Source organism: Muscardinus avellanarius, assembly GCF_963383645.1.
Source record: "Muscardinus avellanarius genome assembly, chromosome: 4".
NCBI lineage: Eukaryota > Metazoa > Chordata > Mammalia > Rodentia > Gliridae > Muscardinus > Muscardinus avellanarius.
Genome location: NC_137789.1, coordinates 119,597,301 through 119,625,276, shown reverse-complemented (window position 1 = coordinate 119,625,276; position 27,976 = coordinate 119,597,301). Strand labels below are relative to the sequence as shown.

At 46.9% G+C, this 27,976-nt stretch overlaps 1 protein-coding gene across 1 annotated transcript in view; it reads left to right on the top strand.

The window, feature by feature from the left end:
- Window positions 1–11,875: 11,875 nt before the first annotated feature.
- Window positions 11,876–27,976, top strand: part of PSAP (prosaposin) — a gene marked incomplete at both ends in the record, with an annotated part of 31,575 nt that continues 15,474 nt past the window's right edge. Inside the window, one exon of the mRNA XM_080693590.1 lies at window positions 11,876–11,915. Within this exon, the coding sequence (XP_080549716.1) occupies window positions 11,876–11,915 (40 nt within the window). The remainder of the gene's footprint in view (window positions 11,916–27,976) is intronic.

Here is a 27,976-nt window from a genome sequence, read left to right as displayed (position 1 = left end):
ATTAGTAAGTGCAGGGGTTAATAATCTATTTTTTTCTACCTCTGTTGTATCAGATGCCTATCGACTGCTCTGAAGTAACACATGGCATTTACATTTCACATACCAAAGTCAGGCCACGAAGAAGAGGAGGGAGACGGAGGCCAGAGCAGTGTGTATGATGTCCAGGAGCAAGGCACGAGGCTCTTACCACCTTATGGCTTTCAAATGTGCCAGGCAGAGTCACTGTGATCTAAGGGCTTTTAGTTGCTTCTATATATTTTGGGGGTTAAAGGCTTTAATTGTCTCTACGTATTTTTAAGGCTAATTGCATCTACATTTTTTACTATGGGTTAACATCAAGGCAAAGGAGAGGGGAGGGGAGTTTCGAAGTGTAACAGGCTAAGCTGCGTTTTCCCCGGCATAGCATTCAGGCCTTTACTGCCTTTTACATATTTATTGAAAATCAATGCTGGAACAATTTTCCAATACCGGCACATAAAAGATAAAGTTATGACAATTTGATTTAAAGCTCTTTTTTGGTAGTGGGAATTAAACCCAGGGGTAGCCTATCTCCAAGCTATACCCCAACTCTTATCTGTTTATTTATTTTGTGGTATTTGAGATGGAACCTAATGGTATTCTACCTCTGAGCTACATTTTTTATTTGAAAACAGGGTCTTGCTGGGCATGTTGGTGCATGCTTATAATCCCAGTACTTGGAGGCTGAGACAGGAGAGGTGGATTGCAGGTTCGTAGCCATCCTCAGCTACTTAGGGAGGCAGGCCTTCTGCAACTCAGTGAGACCCTGTTTCAAAATAAAGAGTAAACCAAGCATGGTGGCGCACGCTTGTAATCCCCGCTCTTGGGAGGCTGAGACAGGAGGATCACACAGGTTCGAAGCCAGCCTCAGCTACTTAGTGAGGCTCTCAGCAACTTAGTGAGACCCTGTTTCCAAATAAAATATAAAATAGGTCTGGGAGTATAGCCCAGAGGTAGAAAGCCTCTGGGTTCCATCCCCAGCACCACCAAAACAAAAAAACAAAACAAAACAAAAAAACCAGGGTGGTCTTACTATGGTTGCAGAGGGCCTCACTCACTCATGCTGAGGCTGGCCATGGACCTGTGATCCTTTAGACTCCCAAGTACTAGGATTACAAGTGTGCACCACCATGCTCTGATTATTTTTATCTTGAAATAGGGTCTTACTAAATTGCTGAGGATGGCCTTGAACCTTTGATCCTCCTGTCTCAGCCTCCCAAGTACTGGAATTACAGGTGTGTAGCCATTGCACCTACCTATAGTTTAAAACTTGGGTGTGCGGGGGAAGGGGGTACTAGGGATTGAACCCAGAGGCATTCTACCTATACCCCTAGTCCTATCCATTTACTTATTTATTTATTTATTGGTACTAGGGATTGAACTCTGGACATTTTATTTCCTAGCTATACCTCTGGCCTTTTAAATTATTTATTTATTTATTTTTTCAGTACTGGGGATAGAACCTGGGGGCATTCTGGAACCTTCGAGCTATACCCCCAGCCCTATTATTTTATTCTTTATTTTGAAACAGGTTCTCACTAGGTTGTGGAGGGCCTAAGTAGCTGAGGCTGGCCTACTGAGATCCTCCTGTCTCAGCCTCCCTAGTACTGGGATTATAAGTGTGCACCACCATGCCTAGCAAATAGCCCCGGTCTTGCTTTCCTTCTAAGCTCAACAACTAGTTGTTCTCTTTCCATTTTTGTTTATTGTTTACCCTCCCAGCCTGGCCAGGAGCAAGGGTTTGAGAAGTGAAACTCTGCATGTTGGAGGAAGAAAAGACACCTGAGGCTAGCAGGAGCAGGAAGCTTCCCAAAACGTGAGATTCAGCAGGACTGAAGCTGGAGGAGTCTACCAGGCGCAGCCGTACACTCCTGTAATCCAACAGTAGGGAGGATCGCAGGTTCACAGCGATCCTCCAATTTAGCGAGGCCTTCTGCAATGTAATGAGATCCTGTTTCAAAAAAAGATAAAGAAATAAACTGGGGGAGCTTGGATAGATGCCTGAGATGGATGCCATGCTGATTATTCCAGGGCTGTAGGTGCTGGAACTCAGGGGGGCTGGTGCCATTCTGTAGAAATTATATATACCAGGGCTGTGGGTGACCCAGGCACTTCTTCCCCTCTTCGGGTTCACAAAGGTTCTCATTTTGACAGGCACAGACAGCCAGGCCGAGACCCTCAGGAGGCCAGTGTGAAACATTGTGTCTGAACACTTTCCTGGCAGCTTTAGGCTTCCTTCAGGCTGGGCCTGCGCTCTGACCTCACCAACCCGCAGCCTCTCCGAGGGTGACTCAGCAGCTACTGTCTGCTGACTGCCCGCTGCTGAATCACTTCCTACGGCATCCCCACCAGCTCGGGATAAACCATAGCCCTGCTGGTAGGCTCTGCCTGTCAGTGTGGGCAGAACTCCAGGCCAGCCCAGTCCCGGGGTGCTGCCAGCCTCCCAGGTAGACGGGCAGCCTAGGGTGTGCTCAGTCCCCGCCCAGGGATTGGCAGGGTCTCAGTGCCAAATGGGACCTGGTATCATGAATCCCAAGAGAGCTGTGGGCATGTTTGGTACTCTGGCTTCCTGGGAGGAGTTAGGTAACATTAGGCTCTGTGTGTGGTCTTTCCATGCAACAGGTGTCTTAATTCAGTGTGTTCAGCCCCTAGTACAGTGCCTGATATATACTGTCAGGCACCATAGTTGTGTGTGCATGTGTATGTGTGTGTTACTGGGGAATGAACCCAGGGCATTCTACCACTGAGCTACACCCTGAGCCTTAATTTATTTTTTATATTTGAAACAGAGTCTCACTAGGTTGCTAAGAGTCTTGCTAAGTTTCTGAGGCTGGTCTCGAACCTGCAATCCTTAGCCTCTCAAGTACTGGAATTATCAGCTTGTCCTGTCACACCTGGCATACACAATTTTATATAATAGACTAAAGCACTGGCAGAGGTTGGTATCCACAGGGAGCATAGAACCAATCCCCTGCAGATACTGAGGGATGATTCTACTTTCAAAGAGCCATTTGGAGCAGGGCGTGGTGGTACCCATTTGTAATCCCAGTTTTTGAGAGGCTGAGACGGAGGATTGCAGGTTCAAGGCCAGCCTTAGCAATTTAGGCCCTCCACAATTTAGTGAGAGCCTGTTTCAAAATAAAAATAAAAAGTAAGCCATGCTTATAATCCTAGTACTTGGGAGATCCAGACAGGAGGATCTCAGGTTCAAAGCCAGCCTTGACAGCTCATCATGGCCGTTAGCAACCTAGCAAGACCCTGCTTCTGAATAATAAATAAAATCAGGCTGGGAGTGTGACTTGAAGGTAGAATGCCTCTGGGGTCAATCCCCTAGTACCAAAAAAAAAAAAAAAAAAAAAAAAAAGAATAGGTAGAAAGCCCCTGGATTTAATCCCAGATAACACACACACACACACACACACACACACACACACACACACACACACAGTTGAAGGTGGAACTGTATATGGTGGTGCAGGCCTGTAATCCCAGTATGTGGAAGGCTGAGACAGGAAGACATCAGTTTGAGGCCAACCTCAGCAACTTAGTGAGACCTTGTTTTAAAATAAAAGATAAAAAGTGTTGAGGGTGTAGCTTGGAGGTTGAATGCCCCTAGATTCAATCCCTAGTCCAGTACAAAACAACAACAACAACAACAACAACAACAACAACAACAACTGAGAAAGAAAGGTATTTGTGCTGAGTGTGGTGGTACACACCTGTAATCCCAGTTTTTCTGGAAGGCAAAGATACAAGGATCATAAATTTGAGTTCAGCCTGGCAACTTAGTGAAACCCTGTGTCAAAATAAAATTTAAAAGAGGGATTGGAAGCCTGGCCTGGTGGTGCATGCCTGTAATCTCAGTACTTGGGAAGCTGAGACAGGAGAATCACAGGTTCATAGCTAGCCTCAGCAACTGAGACCCTCTGCAACTTAGTGAGACCTTGTTTCAAAATAAAAGAATAAAATAGGCCTGGGGATATGGCTCAGAGGTAGAATGCCCCTGTATTCCATCCCCAGTACCATGCACACAAAAAGAGTCGGGAGGGCAGTATAGACATGGCGAGTGTAAACGGCTCCAGGAGCAGGCAGTAAAAGGAAGGTGAGAGGAAGCACAGGGCCTTTAGTGCAAGTCAAGGAGAGGAGAGGGCTCCTTCAGCATGGCAGCCCCAGGCCTACGTGTGGGCTGAGAGGAGAGCCGCGCAGGGGAGGCTGAGCTATGGAAGACAAGGGCAGAGGAAGTCCCGAGGGGTGAAGTCACCCTGTCTAGGTGGGTGGGAATGGGCAGAGATTAGCCCGGTCCTTAAGGTCACAGGAGCTGCTCAGCCTGCGTGTAGGAGGCTGCTGAATGCACTGAGGGGAGAGAACAGGAAGGGCCTCCTCCTCCTTACAGCCGGTGTCTGGCCAGCCTGTAAGGATAACGGGCTTGAGCCCTGCTGGGATGCTCTGGCAGGTAACTGAAAAACTCCACAAAAACTCACATAAGGCATGAGCAGGTGCAGTCTAGAGCTGCTATAATCATCGAGGATTCAGGCATTTATCTTTTTTCCTTGTTTCTTTCTTTTTTTTTTTTCAGTACTAAAAATGGAACCACCCAGGGGCATTCTACCTCTGACCTATGCCTCCAGCCCTATTTTTTATTTTTTATTCTTTATTTTGAAACAGGGTCTCACTGAGTTGCGGAGGGCCTCACTAAGTAGCTGAGGCTGTCCGCGAACCGCGATCCTCCGGTCTCAGCCTCCCAAATGCCGGAATTACTAGGGTGCGCCACCATGCCCGGCTTCTTGTTTCTTTGTTTTTGTTTTGTTTTGTTTTGTGTGTATGGGTGCATAATACTGGGGATCGAACCCAGGGCCTCATACACGCTAGGCAAACACTACCACTGAACTACATCTCCAGCACTTTTAAAAGATTTATTTTGAAATAGGGTCTCACCAAGTTGTCCAGGCTGGCCTCAAACTTGAGATTCTCCTACCTCAGCCTCATCAGTAAGTGGAATTAGTAGGTGTATGCCGCCACACACAAACATACACAGCGCCTTCTTGTGTGTGTTTTTGTTTTGTTTTGAGACAGGGACTCACGCACGATGCTGCCCAGGCTGGCCTGGAACTCCCGTGCTTGCAGCCCTCCTGCTTCCGCTCGGTGGTGGTCTTTCTTTAACAAGGCTTCTTCCTTGTGCCCCAGGATGGATGCTTGAGCTACTGCCATTGTGTTTGCAATCCAGGCAGCATGAAAAGGGAATGAGGTTGCAGTTAGGACTGGTGTTTAGCTAGTACGTAGCAGAGGTGTACCAGTGGTTAGACAATGAAATTCTTCTAAACCAGAAGGTAGAACTGAGCGAGATGGCCCATGCCTGTAATCCTAGTAGGTGGGAGGTGGAGACAGGAGGACTGTAGGTTCAAGGATAGCCTGAGCAGTGCAGCAAGACCCTCAGCAACCTAGTGAGACCTGTTTCAAACACACACACACACACACACACACACACACACACACACACGCGCGGCTGGGAGTCTAGGTTGGAGGTAGAATGGCCCTGGGTTCAATCTATAGTACCAAAAAAAAAAAAAAAAAAAGAAAGAAAAAAGAAAAAAGATAGAAAGAAAGAATGAATAGTACCAGAATTCACAAAAGAGGCATTTCTTGTTCTTGTTTCTACGTCATTGGTCAGGTCTGTGGCTTTGAGGGAGGTCAGGGTTTTTTTTTTTTAACTCTAGATGACTGAGTACTCAACTAGAAGTAGGGTGTCGATTACTATCAAGGTCAAGGAGCAGGGGTGAAGAGAGGGCAGGGGCTGGTGGGACTGGCTGCTCTGTTACTTGCCACAGCCCAGAAGAAGTGGGGGGAAGGAGTAGGGAAGGAGCAGCATGCTGGGGATTGGTTGAACTGAGAGAGGTGGGGGCAGGACGGGCCCCCGACTGACACCTGAGGTGCCCAGACCACACAGAAGGAAAAACGCAGGCTGGAGAGGCAGAGGAGGTGCTGGAGGGAGAGAAAGCTCATCTTTCCTTGAGACACTTGGGGCTGGGCTTTCTTTCGGAACATGAGGGGGCTCCCGGGGGCTGTTTTGGAGCCAGAGTGGAGCTGGGGACCTGACACCCACCACTGTGGCCTGGGCTGCCCGGCCCAGCGCTCCTGCAGGTGGAGACACAGTGACAGGAGGGAGTCACCTGGGCCCTTGTAAAGGATCTGTAGGTGGGGCCAGGCACTAACCTTGAAGCCCCATGGGGAACTGGCACCCAGAACTGAAAAGCCATCAGGAACCCTGCCTGGCAGCGTGGCTCACATTTCTGAGGAAAGAGAGACTTTCGGTTCCCTGAAAACAGGTAGGGTGGAGGTGGAAAGGATTTTCTTTTCTCCTTTACATTTTCCTCTATACGTATATATTTTCTTTTCTAAAGCCATCATAAAATGACGTGGGCATTTTGCTGAGTGAAACAGTGCAAGATGAGTTAATGCAAAGTCAGTAGACTTCCCATCTCCCCTCTTCTGTTCCTCTTCTCATAGGAAGCCCCAGCTTGAGAGAGGACTGGGCAGGAGTGCGCCTGCTCCCGTGCAGCTCCTCCTTTAGTGCTACTGGCCAGGATGGGACTTTGCAGCCAGGCATGGTAGTGTACTTCTGTAGCCCCAGTACTTGGGAGGCTAAAACAGAAGATCCCACGTTGCAGGACAGCCTCAATGATGCAGCGAGGCTCTCAGCAACCACGCAAGACCCTGTTTCAAAAATAAAAAAAATGAGCCGGGCATGGTGGTGCACGCTTGTAATCCCTGCACTTGGGAGGTGGAGACAGGAGGATCACGCTGGTTCGGAGCCAGCCTCGCTGGCTTGAGAGATCTTTCTTTCTTTCTTTCTTTCTTTCTTTCTTTCTTTCTTTCTTTCTTTCTTTCTTTCTTTCTTTCTTTTTGGTGGTACTGGGGTTCCTGTAAGCCCGTCTACCTCCGGGCTACACTCCCAGACCTATTTTATATTTTTGAAACAGGGTCTCTTACGCCAGCACGGCTGGCTTCGAACCTTCGCAATCCTCCTGTCTCTGCCTCCCAAGCGCGGGGATTACAAGCGTGCGCCACCACACCCGGCCAAGAGACCCTGTTTCTAAATAAAAAATATATATGTATATAAAATAGGTGTGGGAGTGTAGCCCAGAGGTAGAAGGGCTTCCAGGAACCCCAGTACCACCAAAAAAAAAGAAAAAAAAAAAGCCAGGCATGATGGCAAAATGCCTGTAATCCCAGTACTTGGGAGGCTGAGACAGGAAGATCACAGGGTTGCAGCCAGCCTCAGCTACTTTGTGAGGCCCTCTGCAACTTGGTGAGACACTGTTTCAAAATAAAGAATAAAAACTAGGGCTGGGAGTATAGCTTGGAGGCAGAATGCCCCTGGTTTCAGCCCCCAGTACGAAAATAAAAAAAGGGAGGTGGGCTTTGCACTTCTGCCCATGTTTTTTGGAGGCCCCCAGCCTTCCTGCTTATACACCATTATTCTGTCCAGCCAGTTTCCTTAGTCATCCTGCCTTTGTTGAGCATTTGGGATCGTTCCAGATTCCATCCACTATTATAAAAGGCCCTTGTGTGAGCACTTAGGATAAAACACTTCCCTGGGGTATATAGCTGGGCTAGGTATCAGAGGGCCAAGGAGTTTGAATAGCTATACTGCTCTTGTTTGCCTACACCCAGATGTAAGAGGGTATTCTAAGAGGATTTAAGCATCTACTGACTTGGTTAAAATTGTACTAATCTACTTACTGTTCTCATATTCTTTATTAAAATTCTGTCCTCATAGGGTTCAGAAGGAGGAGGCTGAAATAAGAATTACTGTGGAGTTGCATGTGGGAAAATGAAGGGCTGCCGAAGTTCCTCTGACATTCCTCAGTTCTGAAAGGGGGCCACGAGCAGAGAGGCCAGGTGGTTTAGCTCTGTCCTTCACCAGCCAGGAGATCTCTGCAACTCCACCCATACATGGGACTCTCCTGTGTGCAGGTCTCCAGGCTTTCCTGGAGTCTTGCAGCCTGGGCAGGGGACACAGGAAGGCTTTGCATCTTCATCAGCATGGAGCTGGGGGAGGGGGCTCCAGGATCTCCACCTCTCTTGCATTTTATCAGCTGTGGGAGAGGTCAGCCTTACCCTGCTACCCTGCTGTAGGAAGCCCAAAGAAAGGACCTTCTGAAGTCTCCATCTGGCCACTGAGGCTGCCCTGTGAGGCATCCCATTGACACCACATCTTGCCACTTGTACCCAGCTGTTGCCGCACATGGCTGCGGGGTGCACTTCCCCACCAGCTCTGCAGGGCAAGTGGCAGCTGTAGGGCAGGGCCTGGCAGAGGGGGCTCCGCAGCCTGTCCTGTCTGCAGCTGTTCCTCAGAGGGGAAATGGGCTGCAGCAGGTGGAAGGAGCCCTGGGTAGGAACCTGATCCTAGACAAGTTTCTGTCCCAGGCTGCTGTGTGACTGGATCAATAAATGTTTTTCTCTCACCAGGCCTCAGTTTCCCCAGTGGCACAACAACAGAATGGGATTAAGTGAACTCAGAGGGCCTGCCTAAAAAGGCTGAGATTCCTCTCATTCCTTCCCTGGGGTTAGAAGGGGCAGGTCGGCCTGGGGAGAGCAGGAGGGTTTCACCTGAGTCACGCAGGCAGGCTTTCCCTTCCTGGTCAGAAAGGAGGTGAGGAGTGGGGGCTGGGCGGGGCTGCCTCCTTTGGCTAAGGCTGGCTTTCAGCTGGTTCTCCAGTTCTGGCTTTGCTTCAGGCTCCCTTCTGCAGTGGCTGCACTACTCCCCACACCCCCCCTTCCTACCCAGAGTCCCTTTCCTCTTCTTTCTCCAACTCAATAGAAACACCAGGGTAGAGCCTTGATTAATTTTGTGGCACTGGGATTGAACCCAGAGGCATTCTATCTCCGAGCTACACCCCCAGCCCTTTTTAAAATTTTTTGAAACAAGGTCTCACTAGGTTGCCAAGGCAGGCCCTGAACCTGTGATCCTCCTGTTTCAGCCTCGCAAGTACTAGGACTACAGGTGTGCACCACTACCCCAGGCACCGGGACTACGTTTAATTCTGAAAAACCTGTCTGAGGAACCTCAGGGAGGCCCACAGTCTCATGAAAATGTGTATACGAAATGTTAAGAGAGAAAACACAAGATACAGAATTAAGCTCCACACTGACCCTAACCCAGCCAAGCACCGCAAACACGAATCCGGACACAGTGTGGCTGAGTGCGGAGTCTGAATCCAGATGGTGAGAACTTGGATAAGTTATTCACCTTTGTCAACAGTCTGTGAAAATAATAAAAAGAAAACAACAATGAAAAACCTTCTCAAGTAGAGGGGTGGAGGCGTCAGGACAGAGATCCCAGATGCTGCCTAGGCTCAGATGCTCTAATTACCTTCTCAGCTGCAGCAGCTACAACACATAACTACCCTGTGCTCAGAGGTGCCAGGTACAAACTAAGAGGTTACCAGACTATTGTGCATACGGCACTGGGATGGAACCCAGAGGCATTCTGTCTTTTTTTTTTTTTTTTTTTTTGCGGGTCTGGGGTGGAACCCAGGGGCATTTGACCTCCAAGCTACACCCCCTGCCCTATTTTTTATTCTTTATTTTGAAACCCGGTCTCACTGAGTTGCAGAGGGCCTCACTAAGTAGCTGAGGCTGTCCGCGAACCGTGATCCTCTGGGTCTCAGCCTCCCGAATGCTGGGATTACAAGCGTGCGCCACCACGCCCGGCTAGGCATTCTGTCTTTGAATTACACCCTCAGACCTTTTTATTTTTTATTTTGAAGCAGAGTGTCATTACATTGCTGAAGGGCTCACTAAATTGCTGAGGCTGGCCTCGAACCTGCAATCCTCCAGTCTCAGCTTCCCAAGTACTGGGATTATAGGCATGCACCACCCTGCCCAGCTGGCATAAATATTTTTATTAAGCATACATATCCTTGTCATTAACTTCTGTCATGGACCCCTGTACAGAGCACCTGTCCTTTTCTGAGTTCAAAGGAAGTTCTCTGAAAAGAAATTTTTATTGCTTTGTACTTCTTGTCCATTTAAGGTTTTGCTTTCCCTGCCTGCCCTAGAACTAAGACTCAGAGATATCTGAACCTGTGTCTCCCAAATTGCAATTCCTAAGATTCCAAATAAAGTCCTTGTTCCTTTTGCATTTTCTGAGTTTGCGATTGATCACAAGAGACAGTGTGGATGCCTGTGTGTGTGTGTGTGTGTGTGTGGGTGGGGGTAAGTTTGAATCATTTTGTGTGTGTACATACACCACTGGGGATTAAATCCAGGGGCATTCTACCTCTGAGCTGCACCCCTGCCACCCACTTTTGGTACTGCAAATGGAACTCAAGGGCATTCTACCCCTGAGCAACACTCTCAGCCCTATTTATTTTGAAACAGGGTTGCACTCAGTTGTGAAAGGGCCTAAGTTGTTGAACCTAGCCACAAGCCTATGATCCTCCTTGTCTTAGCCTCCAAAGTTGTGGGATTACAGGCATGCACTACCATGCCTGGCTATCTATCTATCTATCTATCTATCTATCTATTTATATTGTAGCTTGAACTCAGAGGCATTCTACCTCTGAGATACAGCACCAGCTCTTTTTATTTTGAAAAAGGGTGTTGCTAGGTTGCTGGGAGCCACCCTAAATTGCCAAGGCTGGTCTTGAACCTGTGATCCTACTGTGTCAGCCTCCCAAGTACTGAGGTTACAGGCGTGTACCACCACACCCAGCTTTATTTTTTATTTTGCAACAGTGTCTGGTTAAGTTTCTGGGGCTGGCCTTGAACCTCCTTTCTCAGCCTCCAGAATTGCAGGAGTTACTGGTGTGCACCATTGTGCCTAGCTTCAATTTATTTAGGTTCTTAGAGTTGAGATTCAAACTCAAACTGGTGTGGTGGGTGCATGTCTGTAATCTCAGTAACTCGAGAGGCTGAGACAAGAGGATCTTAAAGGCCAGCCTTAACAATTTAGTGAGACTCTGTCTTAAACAAAACACAAAAAAGGCTGGAGTGTAGCTCAGGGGTAGAGTGCCCCTGCCTGGGATCAACCTCCAGTACTGACAAACATACATATATACTTGGGCAAGTCATTAGCCCGTTTGCTATTGATTGATTCTTACCCATAAAATGGAACTAATAACAATACATGGCACCTCATAGAAAAAATGTGGTCAGAGAAGCTTAGTCCTGGGTCCAAAATCTTTGGCTCGCACTGTCAACACTGCAAAGGTAAGAATAAACTCGACATTAAACTGGGTTAAATGTGGACCATTGAGTTTTCTGTACCTAAAAATAGAGAAGACCTACCTTAGGAGTTGGTGGACCGTTGCTCAGTGGTCGAGCGCCGCCTAGCATGGGCGAGGCCTCGGGATTGACTGATTCCCCAAGAGTGTGTGTGTGTGAGGGGGTTAAGATAAATTCTAAAAGCGGGTATGGTGGTGCATGCCTGTAACTCCAGTACGTGGGATGCTGGGACAGGAGAAGAAGATCGCAGGTTTGTGGCCCACCTGGGCAATTTAGAGAGGCCCTGTCTCACAAGAAGAAGACAAAGGGCTGGGGGCATGATCGGAGACAGAAAGGCCCTGGGTTCCATCCTCAGTACCCCTCCCCAAAAGATGCACCCAACGCAGTACAGAATACCTACCTAGGGTAAGTGTTGGGGGGGGGGCATTGACCCTGGACCCTTCCCCTCCCCTCCTGCAGCCCCGCCCCTCCCGCAGGCGCCCTGCGCGGCGCTGAGTCAGGCTCGCCGGGCGGGGCGGGGCGGGGCGGGGCCGCGCCTGCGCACTGCGCGGCGGCGGGTGGGGGGTAGGTTTATATTCGCGCGGTCAGCTGACGGTCTGCATTGCAGGCTGCAGAGCGAAGCGACGCCATGTACGCTCTCCTCCTCCTGGCCGGCCTCCTGGGCACGGGTAAGCCGGGGCGCCGCCTGGAGTCGCGAGGGGCCCTGCGCAGGCGTCGGGGGCCGGGGCGTCGGGGCCGGGCCGGGGTCGCCCTGCCGGGGGCGTGGGCTGCGGGCGGCGCACGTGACGGGCCGCTGGACCCGAGCCGCCCGCAGACTCGCCCTTGCCCTACCTAGTTCGCGCTGATACTGAGGTTGCCGGAAGCGCAGGGACCTGTTATCTAATGTTGACGTTTATCTTGGCGTCTGTATTTACTCGGGATCCCACCTCTTGAAGGCTGCAGGGGGTTTTGTGGTCCCGACTGTGGCAGTGGAGTCCTTATTTCATTGTTTTAAAATGCCTCCCACGGCCGTTGGGCAGTTTAAGCAATGACCTTTGTTTTGAGGCAGCTCTAAATATGTGAGAAATTGTCCACAGAATATTTTACCTATTTATTGTCAATTTATTGTCCTAAAATAGTACGGACGATTGTTAAAATCGCTGCCGGTTCCATGCAGGCAGCGCCTGGGAACAACTGCAGGGCCTCCTGGTATTTATTAGGAGGGCCCTACTGTCTTTCTGGACCCTTCTTTTTTATTTTCTAACTCTGGCCTTCTCGTCTTGGCCCAATTTAAATCATCATGGTAAAAAGAAAAGCCCTAGGCGTAGTATAAAAAAAAAATTATATAGTTTGCTGGGCAGATTGGTGTCAAAGTGCTGGAATCCCAGCTTCTCAGGAGAGTTGCAGGTTCGATGCCAGTCTGGGCAATTTAGCTAGACCCTAAAGAGGGAGAGGAAAGAGAGAGGGGAGAAAGGAGAGAAATTGATTTTAATCCCTCTAGAGAGGATGCCAAGTCGTAGCCCAGACCTGATCTTCAGCTTCCCCAACCGCAGTTTCGGTTTCCCAGTAACTGTGTAATTTAGGGGTTAGCTTCTAATAATCAGCTATTTAAGTTTTAATACACGGTAACAAAGCAGATGATGTAGTTGATGGAAAACCAAAGAAGTTTTAAAAATTTAATTATGGATCGATACATATAAGACATTCTTCTCATGATGGCTTTCATCAGGCTCTTAAATTTGTTCTACTTGTAGGTTATGAAAGGTGGTCTTGTTTATAAAGAAAAATTTAGAGTTTTATAGTTGCTGAAGATGTCTTACTGAGGTTTCTACTACTATTATTCTATAGCCTGTATAGTTAGTAAATGAATGTTAGCCTCTAAGTATGTGTGTGTGTATATATATCTATATCTATCTATCTATATCTATCTATCTATCCATCCATCCATCTATATATATATATACTGGGGATTGAACCCAGGAACATTCTACCTCCACTTTGTACCTCCAGTCCTATTTTTTATCTTTATTTTATTATTATTTTTATTATTATTATTTTTATTTTTTGGTGGTACTGGGGTTCCTGGAAGCCCTTCTACCTCCGGGCTACACTCCCAGACCCATTTTTTAATATATTTTTTAATTTGGAAACAGGGTCTCAAGCCAGCGCTGCTGGCTTCGAACCTGCGAGATCCTCCTGTCTCCGCCTCCCAAGCGTGGAGTTTACAAGCTTGCGCCACCACGCCCGGCTTATTCTTTATTTTGAAACAGGATCTCCTTAAGTTGTAGAGGGCCTCACTAAGCTGAGGCTGGCCGAGAACCTTCGATCCTCCTGTCTTAGCTTCCCAAGTACTGGGATTACAAGGTGTGCCATCAAACCAAGATTTTTTTTCAGCATTATCACTATTGTTTGTGTTGAATTCAAACACTTCTCATGAGACTCTAAAAATTCTGATTCACTTGGATCACACAAAAGGGATTTGTTTCTTTGGAAATGTAAAATTCATTTCTAATGTATATGGGAGTGTGTTCAGCAAGAATATGTGCTTATCCAGGGACCCTCTTCCCTGAGCATTTGGGTAGATGGCGTGTCTGTAATGGCCTTGGCCTAACCTTGATGCTTGGCCCTTGGGATTATGCCAAGGCCCAGTGAGAGCCCAGTGTGGGAATGCGAGCTTGCCTTGACAGCTCTGCCCATTGTGGCTTCCTGGAAATGTTATTTCTAACATTTCTTTTTTTTTTTTTCTGGCACTGAGGATGGAACCCAGGGGGCATTCTACCTCTGAGCTATGCCCCAGCCCTATTTTTTTTAATTTTTTATTCTTTATTTTGAAACAGGGTCTCACTAAGTTGCAGAGGGCCTAAGTCACTGAGGCTTTGGGCAAATCCACAGTCCTCCTGTCTCAGCCTTCCAAGTACTCGATTACAAGCATGAACCACCACACCCAGGTTGTAAATCATTTTTATTTTGTGGAACCATTGGTATAATTGAATGAAGGAGGAAGGGATTGTTTTAAACCAACCGGTGATTTTTCAAGTTCTTGAAATATATTTGACAAAAAAAAATTTTTTTTTCTTTTTTGGGTACTAGGAATTGAACCTCAGGAGTAGTTTACCTCTGAGCCATGCCCCTAACCCTTTTAATTCTTTTTTTTTCTTGTGGCACTGGGCTGAGGATTGAACCCAGGAACATTTTTTCCTTGAGCTATACTCCCAGCCCTATTTTTAAATTTTGAAACAGGGTCTTCCTAAGTTACTGAGGGTCTTACTAAGTAGCTAAGATTGCCCTCAAACTTGGCAATCCTCCTGTCTCAGCCTTTCAAGTACTGGGATTAAGGATGTGTCCCACCTTCTCCGGTTTGACAGATTGTTTCGGATACCTGCTATGGGAGTTGAAGTGTGTTGGATTGAGTGGAATTTTCTAGATCAGGTGAAAGAAAACCTAATCCTCCATTTTCTTGTGTGAAACTGGGCTGTCCAGGCAGCTGGCTGAGGCTTGAACAGATAGGGAAGAGGAAGGGCAAGTTGCTGGCAGGAGAGTGAGGCGAGCTTGGGAAGTTATCCAGGTCAAGAAAGACAAAGCCATGTGGAGTGGGCAGGTGCAAGGCAGTCTGCTTGCGTGAATCTTCTTGGCTACCGGGCTTGAAGCCTTGGAGGTTCTAGATTTCTTTTAAATCAACAAAAGGGAGCGCTAATTACATTGTCTGCTTGTTTACATTTTTTTTTTTTTTTTTTTTTTTTTTTGCAGGATGCAGTGGTGCATCCTATAATCCTAGTCTGAGACAGGAAAAATCACAGGTTCAAGACCAGCCTCAGCAATTTAGGGAGCATCTGCAGTTCTTTCTATTGGGACTGAGGTGATGCCAGAGTAGAAGTTTAACATTACCACATTGCTGACACTAGCCGTATGACCTTGGGCAAATTACTTAACCTTATTTCCTCATCTGCAAAATGGGATTAATTGTTACCATGTCTCTGGGTTGCTGTGAGGCTTTTATAATTTAAGTCAGCATATAAAAGGGCATAGTAAAGTACTGTTTGTTACTGTACCACACTAATGGATACAGTGTCACACCATCAACATCCTTATCCCACAGCACAGGGACCCTCCTCTGACCTTGGTTTTGTGACTTCACTGCAAAGGATGTTGTAAGTTTAACATGCTAAATTGACGGATTAAGAATGTACGCGTTGGATGTAATTAGTGAGTCAGGCAAATGAAGCAGGGCAGGCTGACAGCAGCGAGAGGGAGCTGGGAGAGAGTTCCGTACTCTGGGAGCCAGACCAGGTTTGGCGCCCCGTTCAGTCTCCGTGTAGCAGCCATGGATCCGAGCTTGACCCTGGTAACCTGAATATGTGGGTCTAGACCTGTTACCACTCATTCTGGGCCCTGGGATAAGTCTGTTCAAGTCCCCAGCCTGGTTTTCCCACCCAAAGATGGAGGCAAATGGTTTAGAGTAGGTAATAAATGCATAAAATACACAGTTTAATATTCAGTCAGTTTAATATTGTGAAGAGTAAAAAGTGTATCTCTCCATGTTGCTATCTCCCAAACCTTTCCAGACAACTTAGAACCAGCACCCACTCTGTGCCCTTCTTTCCTTTATGTAGGCTATGATGGGGATTGAACTCACACATGCTAGGCAGGTGTTTGACTGCTGAACTGCACCCCAGCCCCACCATTTTTCTTTCACCTTTTCTCTATTTCTTTTCCCTCCCTCATTCCCTCCCTTCCTCCATTTCTTTTGTGTGGTACTGGGAATTGAACATTCTATCTCTGAGCTACACCCCAACCCTTTTTATTTTATTTATTTATTTTGGTGGTACTGGGGGTGGAACCCAGGGGCTTTCTACTGCCGGGCTATACTCCTAGACTTATTTTTATTTGGAAATAGGGTCTCACTCAGTTGCTGAGAGCCTCACTAAGTAGCTGAGGCTGGCTTCGAATCTGTGCGATCCTCCTGTCCCAGCCTCCCAAGCTTGAGGATTGCCACCACGCCCAGCCCTTTTTATTTATTTTGAAAAGAATTTTGATAAGTTGCTGAGGCTGGCCTTGAATGTGTGACCCTCCTGTCTCAGCCTCACAAGTAGTACTGGGATTACAGGCTTGAGCTGTTCTGACACCTGGTCCACCATCTTCCTTTTTAACACAAGTGATACCACATTATACGGACTTTTTTGCTTCTCGCTCTTTCTTTTAATATGCTTTTATTGGTGCACTGTAGCCTCACATCATAATGTAAGCCATGCTGACAGTGACATACGTGCACTCAGCACTTGGTAGACCCTCCACCTCCCCATTTCCCTCTTTTCTAAAACAATACTGAGATTGACATTGGTATTTCATGTGTATGCACTTAGTGGATGGTAGTAATTCCATTAACGAACCTCACTCTCTCCCCTCTCCTTCCCTTAGACCACCTCCCTGGCTCCACTGAGCTTTCTCCTCCATTATCTGGAGGCCCTCTGGTATCCCTAGCTTCTTGCTCTTTTTTTTTTTTTTTTTGCGGTATTGGGGATGGAACCCAGGGACATTCTACCACTGAGCTATACCCCCAGCCCCATTTTTTTTATTCTTTATTTTTTAAACTTTAAATGCTGTTAAATTACTATATTTTTGATTATGTAATTTATTTTTTAATATAAAATCTTATTTTTTATTTTTTTTTAATTCTTTATTTTGAAACAGGGTCTCACTGAGTTGCAAAGGGCCTCACTAAGTAGCTGAGGCTGTCCTTGAACCACGATCTTCCCGTCTCAGCCTCCCGAATGCTGGGATTACAAGCGCGCACCATCATGCTCGGCATTTCTTGCTCTTTTTAAGTTGTGAGATATTTTAGATATCTAGAGAAGTGTTTGAGTAATTCTAATGAACTACATGTATTCAGCACTCATTTGGAAAATGGATTCTGACAACTCACCTCCCTCCGTAGATAACCACTTTTCTGGACTCCGCTTATCACTCCTCTGCGTAACCTTCAACAGTCTGCATAGTATTGTTTAGAATGTCTTAAACAATTTATAGATCCTTTGTGTATCCTTGGGTTAGTTTTTTTTATTTTGGTAATGAGATTTATCCCTATTGCTAGTGTGTTTACATCTAGGAGCGGAATCGCCAAGTTGTGAGGTACATGTTTTCTCCTTAATTAGGAATTACCACATTGTTTTTCAAAATGATTTTGTCAACTTATATTCTCACAGTATATTCAGTTTCAGGTTGTGGCATATCCTCAATAACATTTGATGTTCACTCCAGCTCCTGGGAAACTGAGGCAGGAGGATTTTTTTTTTTTTTTTTTTTTTGTGGTACTGGGGTTCCTGGAAGCCCTTCTACCTCCGGGTTACACTCCCAGACCTATTTTTACATTTTTTTTTTTTTTAATTTGGAAACAGGGTCTCCTAAGCCAGTGCCCGCGGTTGGCTTCGAACCTGTGCAATCCTCCTGTCTCTGCCTCCCAAGCACAGGGATTACAAGCGTGTGCCACCATGTCCGGCCTGCAGGAGGATTTTAAGATTGAGTCCAGCCTGGGCAACTTAATGAGACCCCATCCATCTTAAATGAAAAGAGGGCAGGAGATGCAACTAAGTGTTAACATAACGCCAGTAAGGAGCTTTCACAGCAGAAGTTTGGTTGGGCTGGAGTACTCTTGAATAAACAAAGTGGAAATTTCTGTCTGCCAAATTGCATCATTCTTTTGTTGTTGTTGTTATTGTGGTGCTGGGGATTGAACCCAGGGGCCTTCTACCTCTGGGCTACCCCTAGCTGTTTTCTATTTTATTTTGAAACAGTCTTGCTAGGTTGATAAGAGTTTCATTACTTGCTGAGGATAAGAAATCGGACCTGTGATCTGCCTGTCTCAGCCTTCCAAGTGGGTTACTGGTATGTGTCACCATGCCTGGCTTAAGCATCATTCTTTTATGGTGTTAAAGGAATTGCAAAAAATAGGGCCGGGGGTATAGCTCAGCAGTAGAGCACTTGCCTAGCTAGTGCAAGACCCTGGGCTTAATTTCTATCACCCCCCTCCCAAAGATTGTAATAATGTATAAAACAAGCCACTCTTCTTACCAAATATGCTTGTGTTTAGGAAAATGTTTTTGTCATTAAAAATATCTCTCGCATATAACGAGTTTATCATTATTCATAAATGATTAATTTAAAAATTATATCAGTTGGATTTATAAAGAGATATTGACAGATTCACCCCACAGGAACAGAAGTTCTTTGGGGTCCTTAACAAATTATGAGGATACAGGAATCCTGAGACCAGAACATTTGAGGACTACCAGGCTAAACATTTAGAGAACAACCAGCTTCTTTCTTGAAACCATAGGGGAAAATCATTTCCTCAAATTACAGCCGGTTCCCTTTTCAGATTTACCTCAAGTCAGAGCTATCAGGGAGGGATATCCCAGACTAACATTAGGCTCCCCTGTCCGAAAACCTATGTAGAATCTTCTCCATCCTGTTGAGTGAGGGTGTCCCTTTAACCTGGACACAAACCTTTATGCAGGTCAGCTCTTCACTCTTGATTTGCCAACTCCTAAAAGCAATTTCTTTTCTTTTTTCTTTGTGAACTAGGGTTCGAACCCAGGCCTCACAAATGCTAGGCAAGCTCCCTACCTCTGAGCTACATCCCTAATAACAATAATAATAATAATAATTATTATTATTATTATTATTTATTTTTGGGTACTGGGAATTGAATGTAGGGACATTCTACCTCTGAGCTATACCCCCAGCCCAGTTTTTTTTTTCTTCTTTCTCCCAGTACTGGGGGTTGAACCCAAGGGCATTCTACCTCAGAGCTATATCCCTAGCCCTATTTTTTATTCTTTATTGTGAAACAGGGTCTCACTAAGTTGCAGAGGGCCTCACTGAGTAGCTGAGGCTGCCTGCGAACCTGTGATCCTCTTGTCTCAGCCTCCCACATACTGGCTTATTATTTTTGTGTGTGTGGTACTGGGGATTGAAACCAGGGGCATTCTACCTCAGAGCCACCCCCCCTTTTATTTTTATTTTGAAACAGGCTCACTAGGTTCATGAGATTTACTTGCTGTGGCTGTCCTTGAACCTGTGACTCTTTTATCTCAGCCTCCCAAGTACTGGGATTATAAGCATTCACCACCACACTCAGCTCCCCCAGCCCTTTTTTAAAATTTTGAGACAGGATCCAAAATAGTTGCCCAGGCTGGCCTCAAACTTGGAATCATCCTGCCTCAGCCTCCCAAGTTGCTGGGATTACAGGTGAGCGTCACCATACCTGACTTCTAAGTGCTTTATCCTTAGCCTGAATGGATTTACCTAGGATCACCCTCTGAGATGAGAGCAACTAATCAGAATGCTGGGCACATTCCAGGAATCCTTCCTTCCCTGTGTGTGGTCTGAACCTGTTAGGTTTTAGTATTTCAAATGAAGGGAATACTCCTATTAATTTTTTTTTTTTTGCAGTACTGAGGATTGAACCCAGCTCATTCTACCTGAGCTATATTTCCAGCCTTATTTATTTATTTATTTATTTATTTATTTATTTATTTATTTATTTATTTTGAAATGGTCTCCGTAAGTTGCAGAGGGTCTCACTAAGTAGCTGAGGCTGGTGATGTACCTGTGATCCTCCTGTCTCAACCGCCCAAGTACTAGGATTATAAGCATGTACCACCACGCCTGGCTTTCTGTTAAATATTAATTTAAAGGAATCTAAAAATGACATTTATAGCAGACACACATGTGTCTGGAACATTTTGGCTAATGAGCAATCATGTGAGATAAGATCAGAATGTTGAGTTTCCTTATTAGTGAAGTGCGCGTGAAATCTTTTTTAGCTTATTACTGCCTTCTGCGAGTGCATGGAGACCACGCAGCCTGTCAGCAGGGCCCTGTGGAGAGCCAGCACCGCTCTGTGTGGTGGACTGCATCTGTAGCATGCCAGGTTGACAACGTTGCCCCAGAGCAGCTCCCCCAAGGACCTGCAACCTGCAGGTTCCCCCTGGTCCCTGACTGGAAGCAGGGCAGTCCCATTAGGGTTGCAGCATAATCTTGAAGGTGATTTAAGCTCATCTCTGGTCATCACCTGATAGAGGTGGGTTTGAAGAAGAGCTTTGGTAGTGGGAGTTTTTGTTGGTCTAGAGTACTCTTGGATAACCAAGTGGGGATTTCTGTCCTCTGAATCGCATCACTCTTGTATGGTCTGAGAGCATCACATCCTTGTCGCCTGATTTCTCAGTTGTCATTGCACGTCACCTGAAGACTATTGCCTTAGCCATGGAGGTAGCTTTCATATCCTGGGATGTAAGAAAAATTGGAAAGTGAAGCATTATTGGGAGAGAGGAAGGAAGAAAGAGCCTTTGTCTTAAATAACTCCCGACTGGGCCACAAGAAATGGGATGCCAGCCTGGCAGGCTTATGTGATTTGTTGCCACTGGTGTCTTTTGTGATTTAAGGAATATTTGAGCTGGGTTTGGTGGCACACTCCTTTAATCTCAGTACTTGGGAGGCTGAGATAGGAGGATTGCAGGTTGGAAGCCAGTGCACAGCAACTTAGCAAGACCTGGTTTCAAAATAAAAAATAAAGGGCTGGCGTGTGTGTAGCTCAGTGGTAGAGTGCCCCTGGGTTTGATCCTCACTACATACACACACACACACACACACACACACACACACACACACACACACACGGGATAATTGGACTTTTACTTTGTGGGAGTCAAGACAGACTACTTCTGAGTGTATGCTATTCTTTTGGTAATTTTTTGGTCCTGTGTATTGAACCTAGGGGCATTCTACCTCCGAGATACACCTCAGTCATATTTTTAAATTTGAAACCCTTTTAAAGTTGCTGACTCACAAAGTTGTTGAGTCTGACTTTGAACCTGCAATCTTCCTGTCTCAACTTCCCAAGTACTAGGATTATAGGTGTATAATGTCTGGTGAGTATGTTCAGTTCTGAAAGATTAAACGTGCAGTGTTTTTATTTTGCTATACACAATATTTCTAAAAGCAGAGTTCCTCAAAGAAGAGACAAAAGCTCTTTGCCATCAGAGGTATTTGTGACCCTGCTGTCGGGTGGAGTTGGTGCTGAGCGCCTTGTGTTACCGCCCACTCCTAGGGGATCCAAGTACCATGGGATGCAGTGCATGTATTTCTGTGAGAAGTGGCTGAATGCGGGGGACCTGAGGTAGCCTCTGCCTCTCCTGGGGTTATATTATCCTCTGCTAGTTTCCTAGCAACCTGCCTGTTGCTGTGGCAACATATTACCCAGCCAGCAGATGCAGTAGCTGTGGAATGTTTGCTCTGATTGGTGTGAGGGTGCGTGCATTTTCTGCTACCATTCTTTTGGTAGCTAGATTCAGAGTATTTGGCACGTTACCTGAAATATTTAAAAGGAAGAAGGCATGTTGCATGACCACAACGAGACTGATTTAACAAGTGGAACATAAGGCACACCATCCTGGAAAGGCTGTCCCCTTCATTCCAGGGTGGTTTCTGAATATCCTTGGTAATGTGGCTTCTCAGTACCTTCAGTGGAGGTAAGCCTTAGTAAAGACTCAGTATTTGGAGAGTATTCTGGTGAACAGAGTAGCTGGTGAGGGAAGTATATTAGTTAGACTTAAGTCGGCCTGCAAACAGCAAAGGCCTGCGGTAATAACGGCTTAAATCTTGATAGAACAAGTTCCGTGTGGTGGTGCTCAGCTCTAATCCCAGGACTGGGGAGGCTGAGAAGAAGGATCTCAGGTTCAGTGAGAGCCTCAGCACGTTATGAGACTCTCATCAACCTAGGAAGACCTTGTTTCACAATAAAATGAAATGGGGTTCAGTCCCCATTAAACACACACACACACACACACACACACACACACACACACACACTGGTAGAACCGTGCCTGTTCACCACAGGAAATTCAAAGAGCAAGATAGTCCAGCGCTGGCTGTATTCCCAGATCCAGCCTCTTCAGCTCCATGTTCTGTGTGTGTGTGTGTGTGTGTGTGTGTGTGTGTGTGTGTGTGTGTGGTGTGCTGGGGATGGAACCCAGGGGCATCCTAGCTCTGGGCTTTATCCCCAGTCCTATGTTTTATTTTTTATTTTGAAACAGGGTCTCACTAAGTTGCAGAGGGTCTAAGTTGCTGGGGCTGGCTCCAAACCTGCGATCCTCCTGTCTCAGCCTCCCAAGTACTGGGATTACAAGTGTGCGCCACTACGCCCGGCTCAGCTCCGTGTTCTGCAGTCTGCAGTGGTGGAGGAGCCAGGATCCAGATGAAGTCAGGTCTGCTTTTAGAGCCAGTCTGGCAGGGGCAGGGCAAATGACAGTTCCAGAGATGATGGTGGGGTGGCATGGTTGAGAGGTGTACTCTGGCAGCTGGAGGTGTTTATGCATGATTTATCTCATCTTGATTCTCAATAATCCCCTGGCATCAATAGCTTCATCTTCATTTTACAGATGAAAAAACAAGCTTAGAAGGACTGAGACCTGCCCGAGGCTGTTTGGACAGGAAGTGGCAGAGCCAGGCTGGGAGGCAGGTTCTCCCTATGTTCTTCTACCTCATCAAAAACACCTAAATGAGCCGGGCTTGGTGGCGCACCTGTAATTCCAGTGCTTGGGAGACTGAGATGAGGATAGCAGGTCAAGGACAGCCCTTTAGTGAGATTCCCAGCAATCTAGTGAGCTCCTGTCTCTAAATTAAAAAAAATAATAATGAAATAGGGCTGGGGGTGTAGCTCAGAGGTAGAATGTCTCTGGGTTCAGAGTACCCTCAGTGTCACAAAAAAACAAAACACTTAGATGGCTTGGCCTGGTGGTACACACCGGTAAGTAATCCCAGTGACTTGGGATATTAAGGCAGGAGGATCCCAAGTTCAAGGTCAGCCTGGGCAACTTTGCCAGACCCATCTCAATAAAAAATAAAAAGGAGCAAGGTGTGGTGTTGCATGCCTGACTCCCAGCACTTGAAAGGCTGAGACAAGAGGACAGTGACTGCATGTTGCATGGTTTAGAACATGTTGCTCATTTTTTTCTAGAATATGTGTGTATTTCTAGTCTTGGAGTAAAAGGCAATACCATTGAAATTTGTGCCTTTTAAAAAGAAAAAGAAAGCCTGTGCCTCCTGGCTGGGTGGCAAGGCCGTGAACTGAGCGCTGTTCCTACGACATGTTCAGTCACAGACCGCTGGGGGCTCAGGCACACACACAGCAGACCACCTCCCACCTCAGAGAAGGAAGTTGGTGTTTTGGGGTCAGGATGTAGGAGGATTAAGATAGAGGTTAAAGCTTTGCTGCAAGCATATTTTGAGAAATAATTCACCAGAAAGTGGTTTTGGGTAACTTATATGTTGGTTGTATCTGTAATTCCGAAACCTTCATCTGCCTCATTATTGTGAGAATGTAAACTGGTAAAGCCTCTGGGAGGTCTTATGTCCTGATTTATACTCAGAGGATCCCTGGTCGTGGGTCTCTTGTTGCTGCCTGGTTCCTCCACTATTGGAGAGCTCATCACCTCACGGGCAGCCCCTTCCCCCTGGTGTGCAGCGTGCTGCTCTCCTTGATGTGGTCGCCTGCTTGGCCTCTGCTTAGTGCTTTGGGGTCTGGGGTCTGGAAACACCCAGAACAGCTCCGCTCCCTATCTGAAGGCCAGCTTGTGTGCCTGAGTCCTCGGCGGAGACTCTGGAAAGGTGGCTTGTGCCCTGCGTGCTCAGATGCGTCCGCCCTCCCTGCTGCCGGGGCCTGGCCTGGTGCACTCTGTCTGGGAGGCTGCGCTCCTGCCCCGCCCTGTCCTCCCGCTGTTGGCCCTGCTGTTCTGTTCTTCTATCCCGACCACCTTCCTCTTGAAGCCTTTAGTTTTGTATTCCCATCTCTCTCCTGTTGGAGTCTCTGTTAGCTTCTCGCAGCCCTTGCTGCCCCAGGTCTTGCTTGGATCTTCCTAATCAGCCCTCCAGTGAGGTGTCCGCCTCCGTGAGTGTCACCTTCCTTAAGCTGTGCCGCCTCAGGCGCGGGTCAGGACGCTGACACGAGCTGCTTACATGTACCCAGGCAGAAGTCCCCAGTGGATCCCGTGATGCTGCCCGCAGGGTGGACCTCTCGTTTGGGGTGAGCTGCCAGCAGGTGTGGCCTTCCTAGAGTGTCTGGGCTCTGTCTGCCCGCACAGCCTCCTGCTTCTCCGCCTCCACTCCTGAAAAGACAAGGGACTATATTTCTCCTTGACCAAAGAGAACTGCCCTCCTTGGAAATGTTCTGGATCTCCCCCCCCACACACACATTTAGTCTGTGTTTTGTATCACCATCTTCCAGGTGCCAGCCTAGTTTTGCTGAGGAAGGCTCCTAAAGTCCTCGCCTCGATGTGCCGGGCATGTGGCCCCCGTGTGTAGAACGCATCAGTCCCATCGGGTTCTGTTCACATTGGTCTGCTGCCTGAGGCCACCAGGCTTGGGCCAGGTGGTGCAGCCAGGAGCCTGTCTTCATTGGGGTTGTTTCCCCACCAGCTGTCCTTACCCCTAGAGCTTTACCGTGAATCCACAGCTGTGGTCCCTAAGAGCCTCCTGAAATGCCATGAGGGCTTGTTTCTCCGGTATTGGTGCTTGAACCTAGGGCCTTGCACTTGCTAAGTAAGTGCTGCACCACTGGGCTACATACCAGGCCCTTCCTTTCTATTTTATTTTGAGGCAAGATCTTGCTAAGTTGCCCAGGCTGACCTCACACTTGTGATCTTCCTGCCTCAGCCTCTCCAGTAGCTGAGATCACAGATGGGCACCAACACATCTGGGTTGGCATGAGAATTTTGTGTATAAGTACATTTTCTGGGGAAGGGATCTATGTCCCCATTAGGGTCTGCACCGATTTCCTCCTGAGCCAGTGCTCCTGAGGAGCAAGTCCTGCAGCTTTGAGCTGCGGGCTTGCCTTGCTTACTCATGGTCCTGAGGACCAGCAGTCGCCTCTCTGTTTATATGCCTGGGCTCAGCTTAGGCAGTCAGGTCTGTTGTATGCCACACAGCAGTGTTCTAATAGGCACCTTTACAAATTCAGCTTTAGGCTGGAGGTAAATGGGCAAGGCTTGCTAAGAACTGAATTTCTAGGAGTTGGAGCATGATCCTTCCTTTTCAGTACTCATGGAATTCACTTCAGGCTGGAGCTGGAGCAACAGAGCTAAACAGCTCTCCACCATGCAGACCCTCCTGGAGGAGTAGAGGATTGCTCTACTCAGGAGGCCGCTGGACAGTCCTTCAAGATTGAACCTGACTGGGATTGTGCAAGCTAGACCAGTGCCACATAAAAGGGCTACCCAAGGCTGTTTTCAGTCCAGCCGCCTGTCCAAAACAATAAAGTCACCATTGAAAATGATTACTGCAGCAAGTTCCTAGCAGGAGGAAACCATCTACAGAGTATTCTTGTGATAGTGAGTTGTCCTCCTGAAGACCAGGTAGATTTTGGTCAGTGGTAGCCAGTTGCTTTGAGGAGGAGAAGATAGCCTGGTCAGTGCCGTCCTTGACTGCGTGCTGGTCAGTGTGGGGAGTCGCTGTCACTCGCCCGGCCTGCAGGTGTGTGAGCCCGTCTCCACTGGTCCTCCCGATGCCATTGTGCATTCCTTCCTTTGCCCAGAGACCTGTTTTGGCAACTTCCTGGGGTGGAGGCAGGTGGTGTGTCTTGCTGGGCACTTTTCAGGAGTCCTGGGAGCTGGTATATGGGAAGGCCGGGGGCAGTGTTGGATCTTGGGGCTCCCACTGGTGCAGCCTCCTACAACCGGCTCCCCATCCTCGTGACTCACCCCATCCCTTCCCCGTGTCTGGCACCAGCCTAGCTGGGCCACATCATGTGTTAACCAAACTTTTGTGTGCCATCTGGGGAGCCTGGCACCGTTCTGAGTCTGGCACATTTCCCCACAAAAACCAGAGTCCAAACCAACAGCTTTGATGTGTGGCTAGCTGAGCTGAGACGGTGACCTGGTTGTGTTTGTGATTGCTCCCTAGGGGAGGCAGGGAAGACTGTAATACAACCTGGGCCACAGCAGGTTTATAACTTACTGCTGACATCTGAAGGGATGCAGTGATTTGGCTTGGGCCTTTTGGGGAACTTGAATCTTTGCATGAGTAGTTTGTAGTAGTAGAAGAAAACATTTCTTTCCCTTCCTCTCCTGGAAGAAGACCCTGCTCACCTACTTTCACATGTGTGCCTACGTGTGACATGTACGGGGAATCCCGGTCCCTCTCGCTGGGCTTGCAGGGTGCAGCAGCATACAGCATGGCTCCAAATGTAGCTCCCAGGGGGCCGTGCTGTTTAAAATACTTTAAAAAATTCTACACACACACCCCATAACATTGAAAGTTAAAACAATCCAGCTAGCCATCCCACTTTATTTTTTCATTATACAGCTGTATAATTAAATATTCTTTAATTTTTTTCACTTTTTTTGTGGCACTGGAGATTGAATATTCTACCTCTGAGCCACACCCCAGCCCTATTTTATTTCTATTTTGAAACAGGGTCTTTGTAGGTTAATGAGAGTCGCACTGTTTGTTGAGACTGTCCTGACTCCTGCAGTCCTCATGTCTCAGCCTCCCACGTACTGGGATTACGAGTGTGAACCACCATGCCTGGCCTAATTTTTTCTCTTTATATGCATTATCTTTGTAAGTATATCTGACAGATATATAGTGGTTTAGTAAAATATCAGTCATTTTTCTCTCCTTTATTCAGCCATTCAGGTTGTATATGCTTATTTTTAGTAGTTAGTATTTTAAGTAGTTAGTAGTTAGTATTGTAGTTAGTATTTTAGTAGTTAGTATAGTATTTAGTAGTTAGTGTGTATTTATATATGTCACATATATATTTGCATTCAATTTAATTCCTGCAGTTTCTTAAGGTTCTTCTAGTTTTTTTGGGGGGTGGCATCCAAACCCAAGGCCTCACACATGCTTGGGTTTGCTCTTGCTCTTGGAAGGTAATCCCCCCCCCCCCAGTAAGTAATGCACATTAATTTATTTTGAGAATATTTACTAGTCACACTGCTGTCAGCTTGAGAAGAATATTTTTTTTCCTACTACAAACTCACTATTCCACAACAGGTGTTTTTCTGCTTGGCTAGTTTAATTTAGCCGAGTGTGGTGGTGCTTGCCCAAAATACCAGTACTTGGCAGGCTGAGACAGGAGGATCACAGGTTTGAGGACAGTCTTAGCAAGCAATGAGACTCATCAACCTAGTGAGAGCCTATTTCAAAATAAAAGTAAAATGGGGCTGGGGCCTAGCTCGGAGGTAGAATGCCCCTGAGTTCAATCTCAAGTACCAACCCTCCTCCCAAAAAACGTGCTTTAACCTGCATTTTCTGGTCCTGGGTGGCAGAGCCTTTTGTCTGTTTTTCTTAATCTTTTGTGCATGGGCTCTGGGGCTTCTCAGTGCCACAGCCGGCAACACACCTGGGTTTCAGTAGACACATGTTCACTCTGGGGTTAGGTGGCTTACTCAGTCTTACTTCCTGCCAGTATAACTCGTTTGTGTGCAGAGACACAGGAGAAATAGATTTATAAAAGTGCTCTTTTACTTGAGTAACTTCAAGAGCCCTTGTTTGTTGTAATAAGGCATGAATCTGTTTTCACTATAGGTCTTTTGTACCTTTCATTCTTACAAAAGTTAGGATCTTCTTTTTATTTAAGCCTGTTTTTCTTCTCTCTTATGCTTGCTTTCATACATCATAAGGGATTTAAGGTCTAGTACTCAGTGTTGAAGATGGTTAGGATGGAATGAAATGGATAAACGAGCCACCTCCAGCC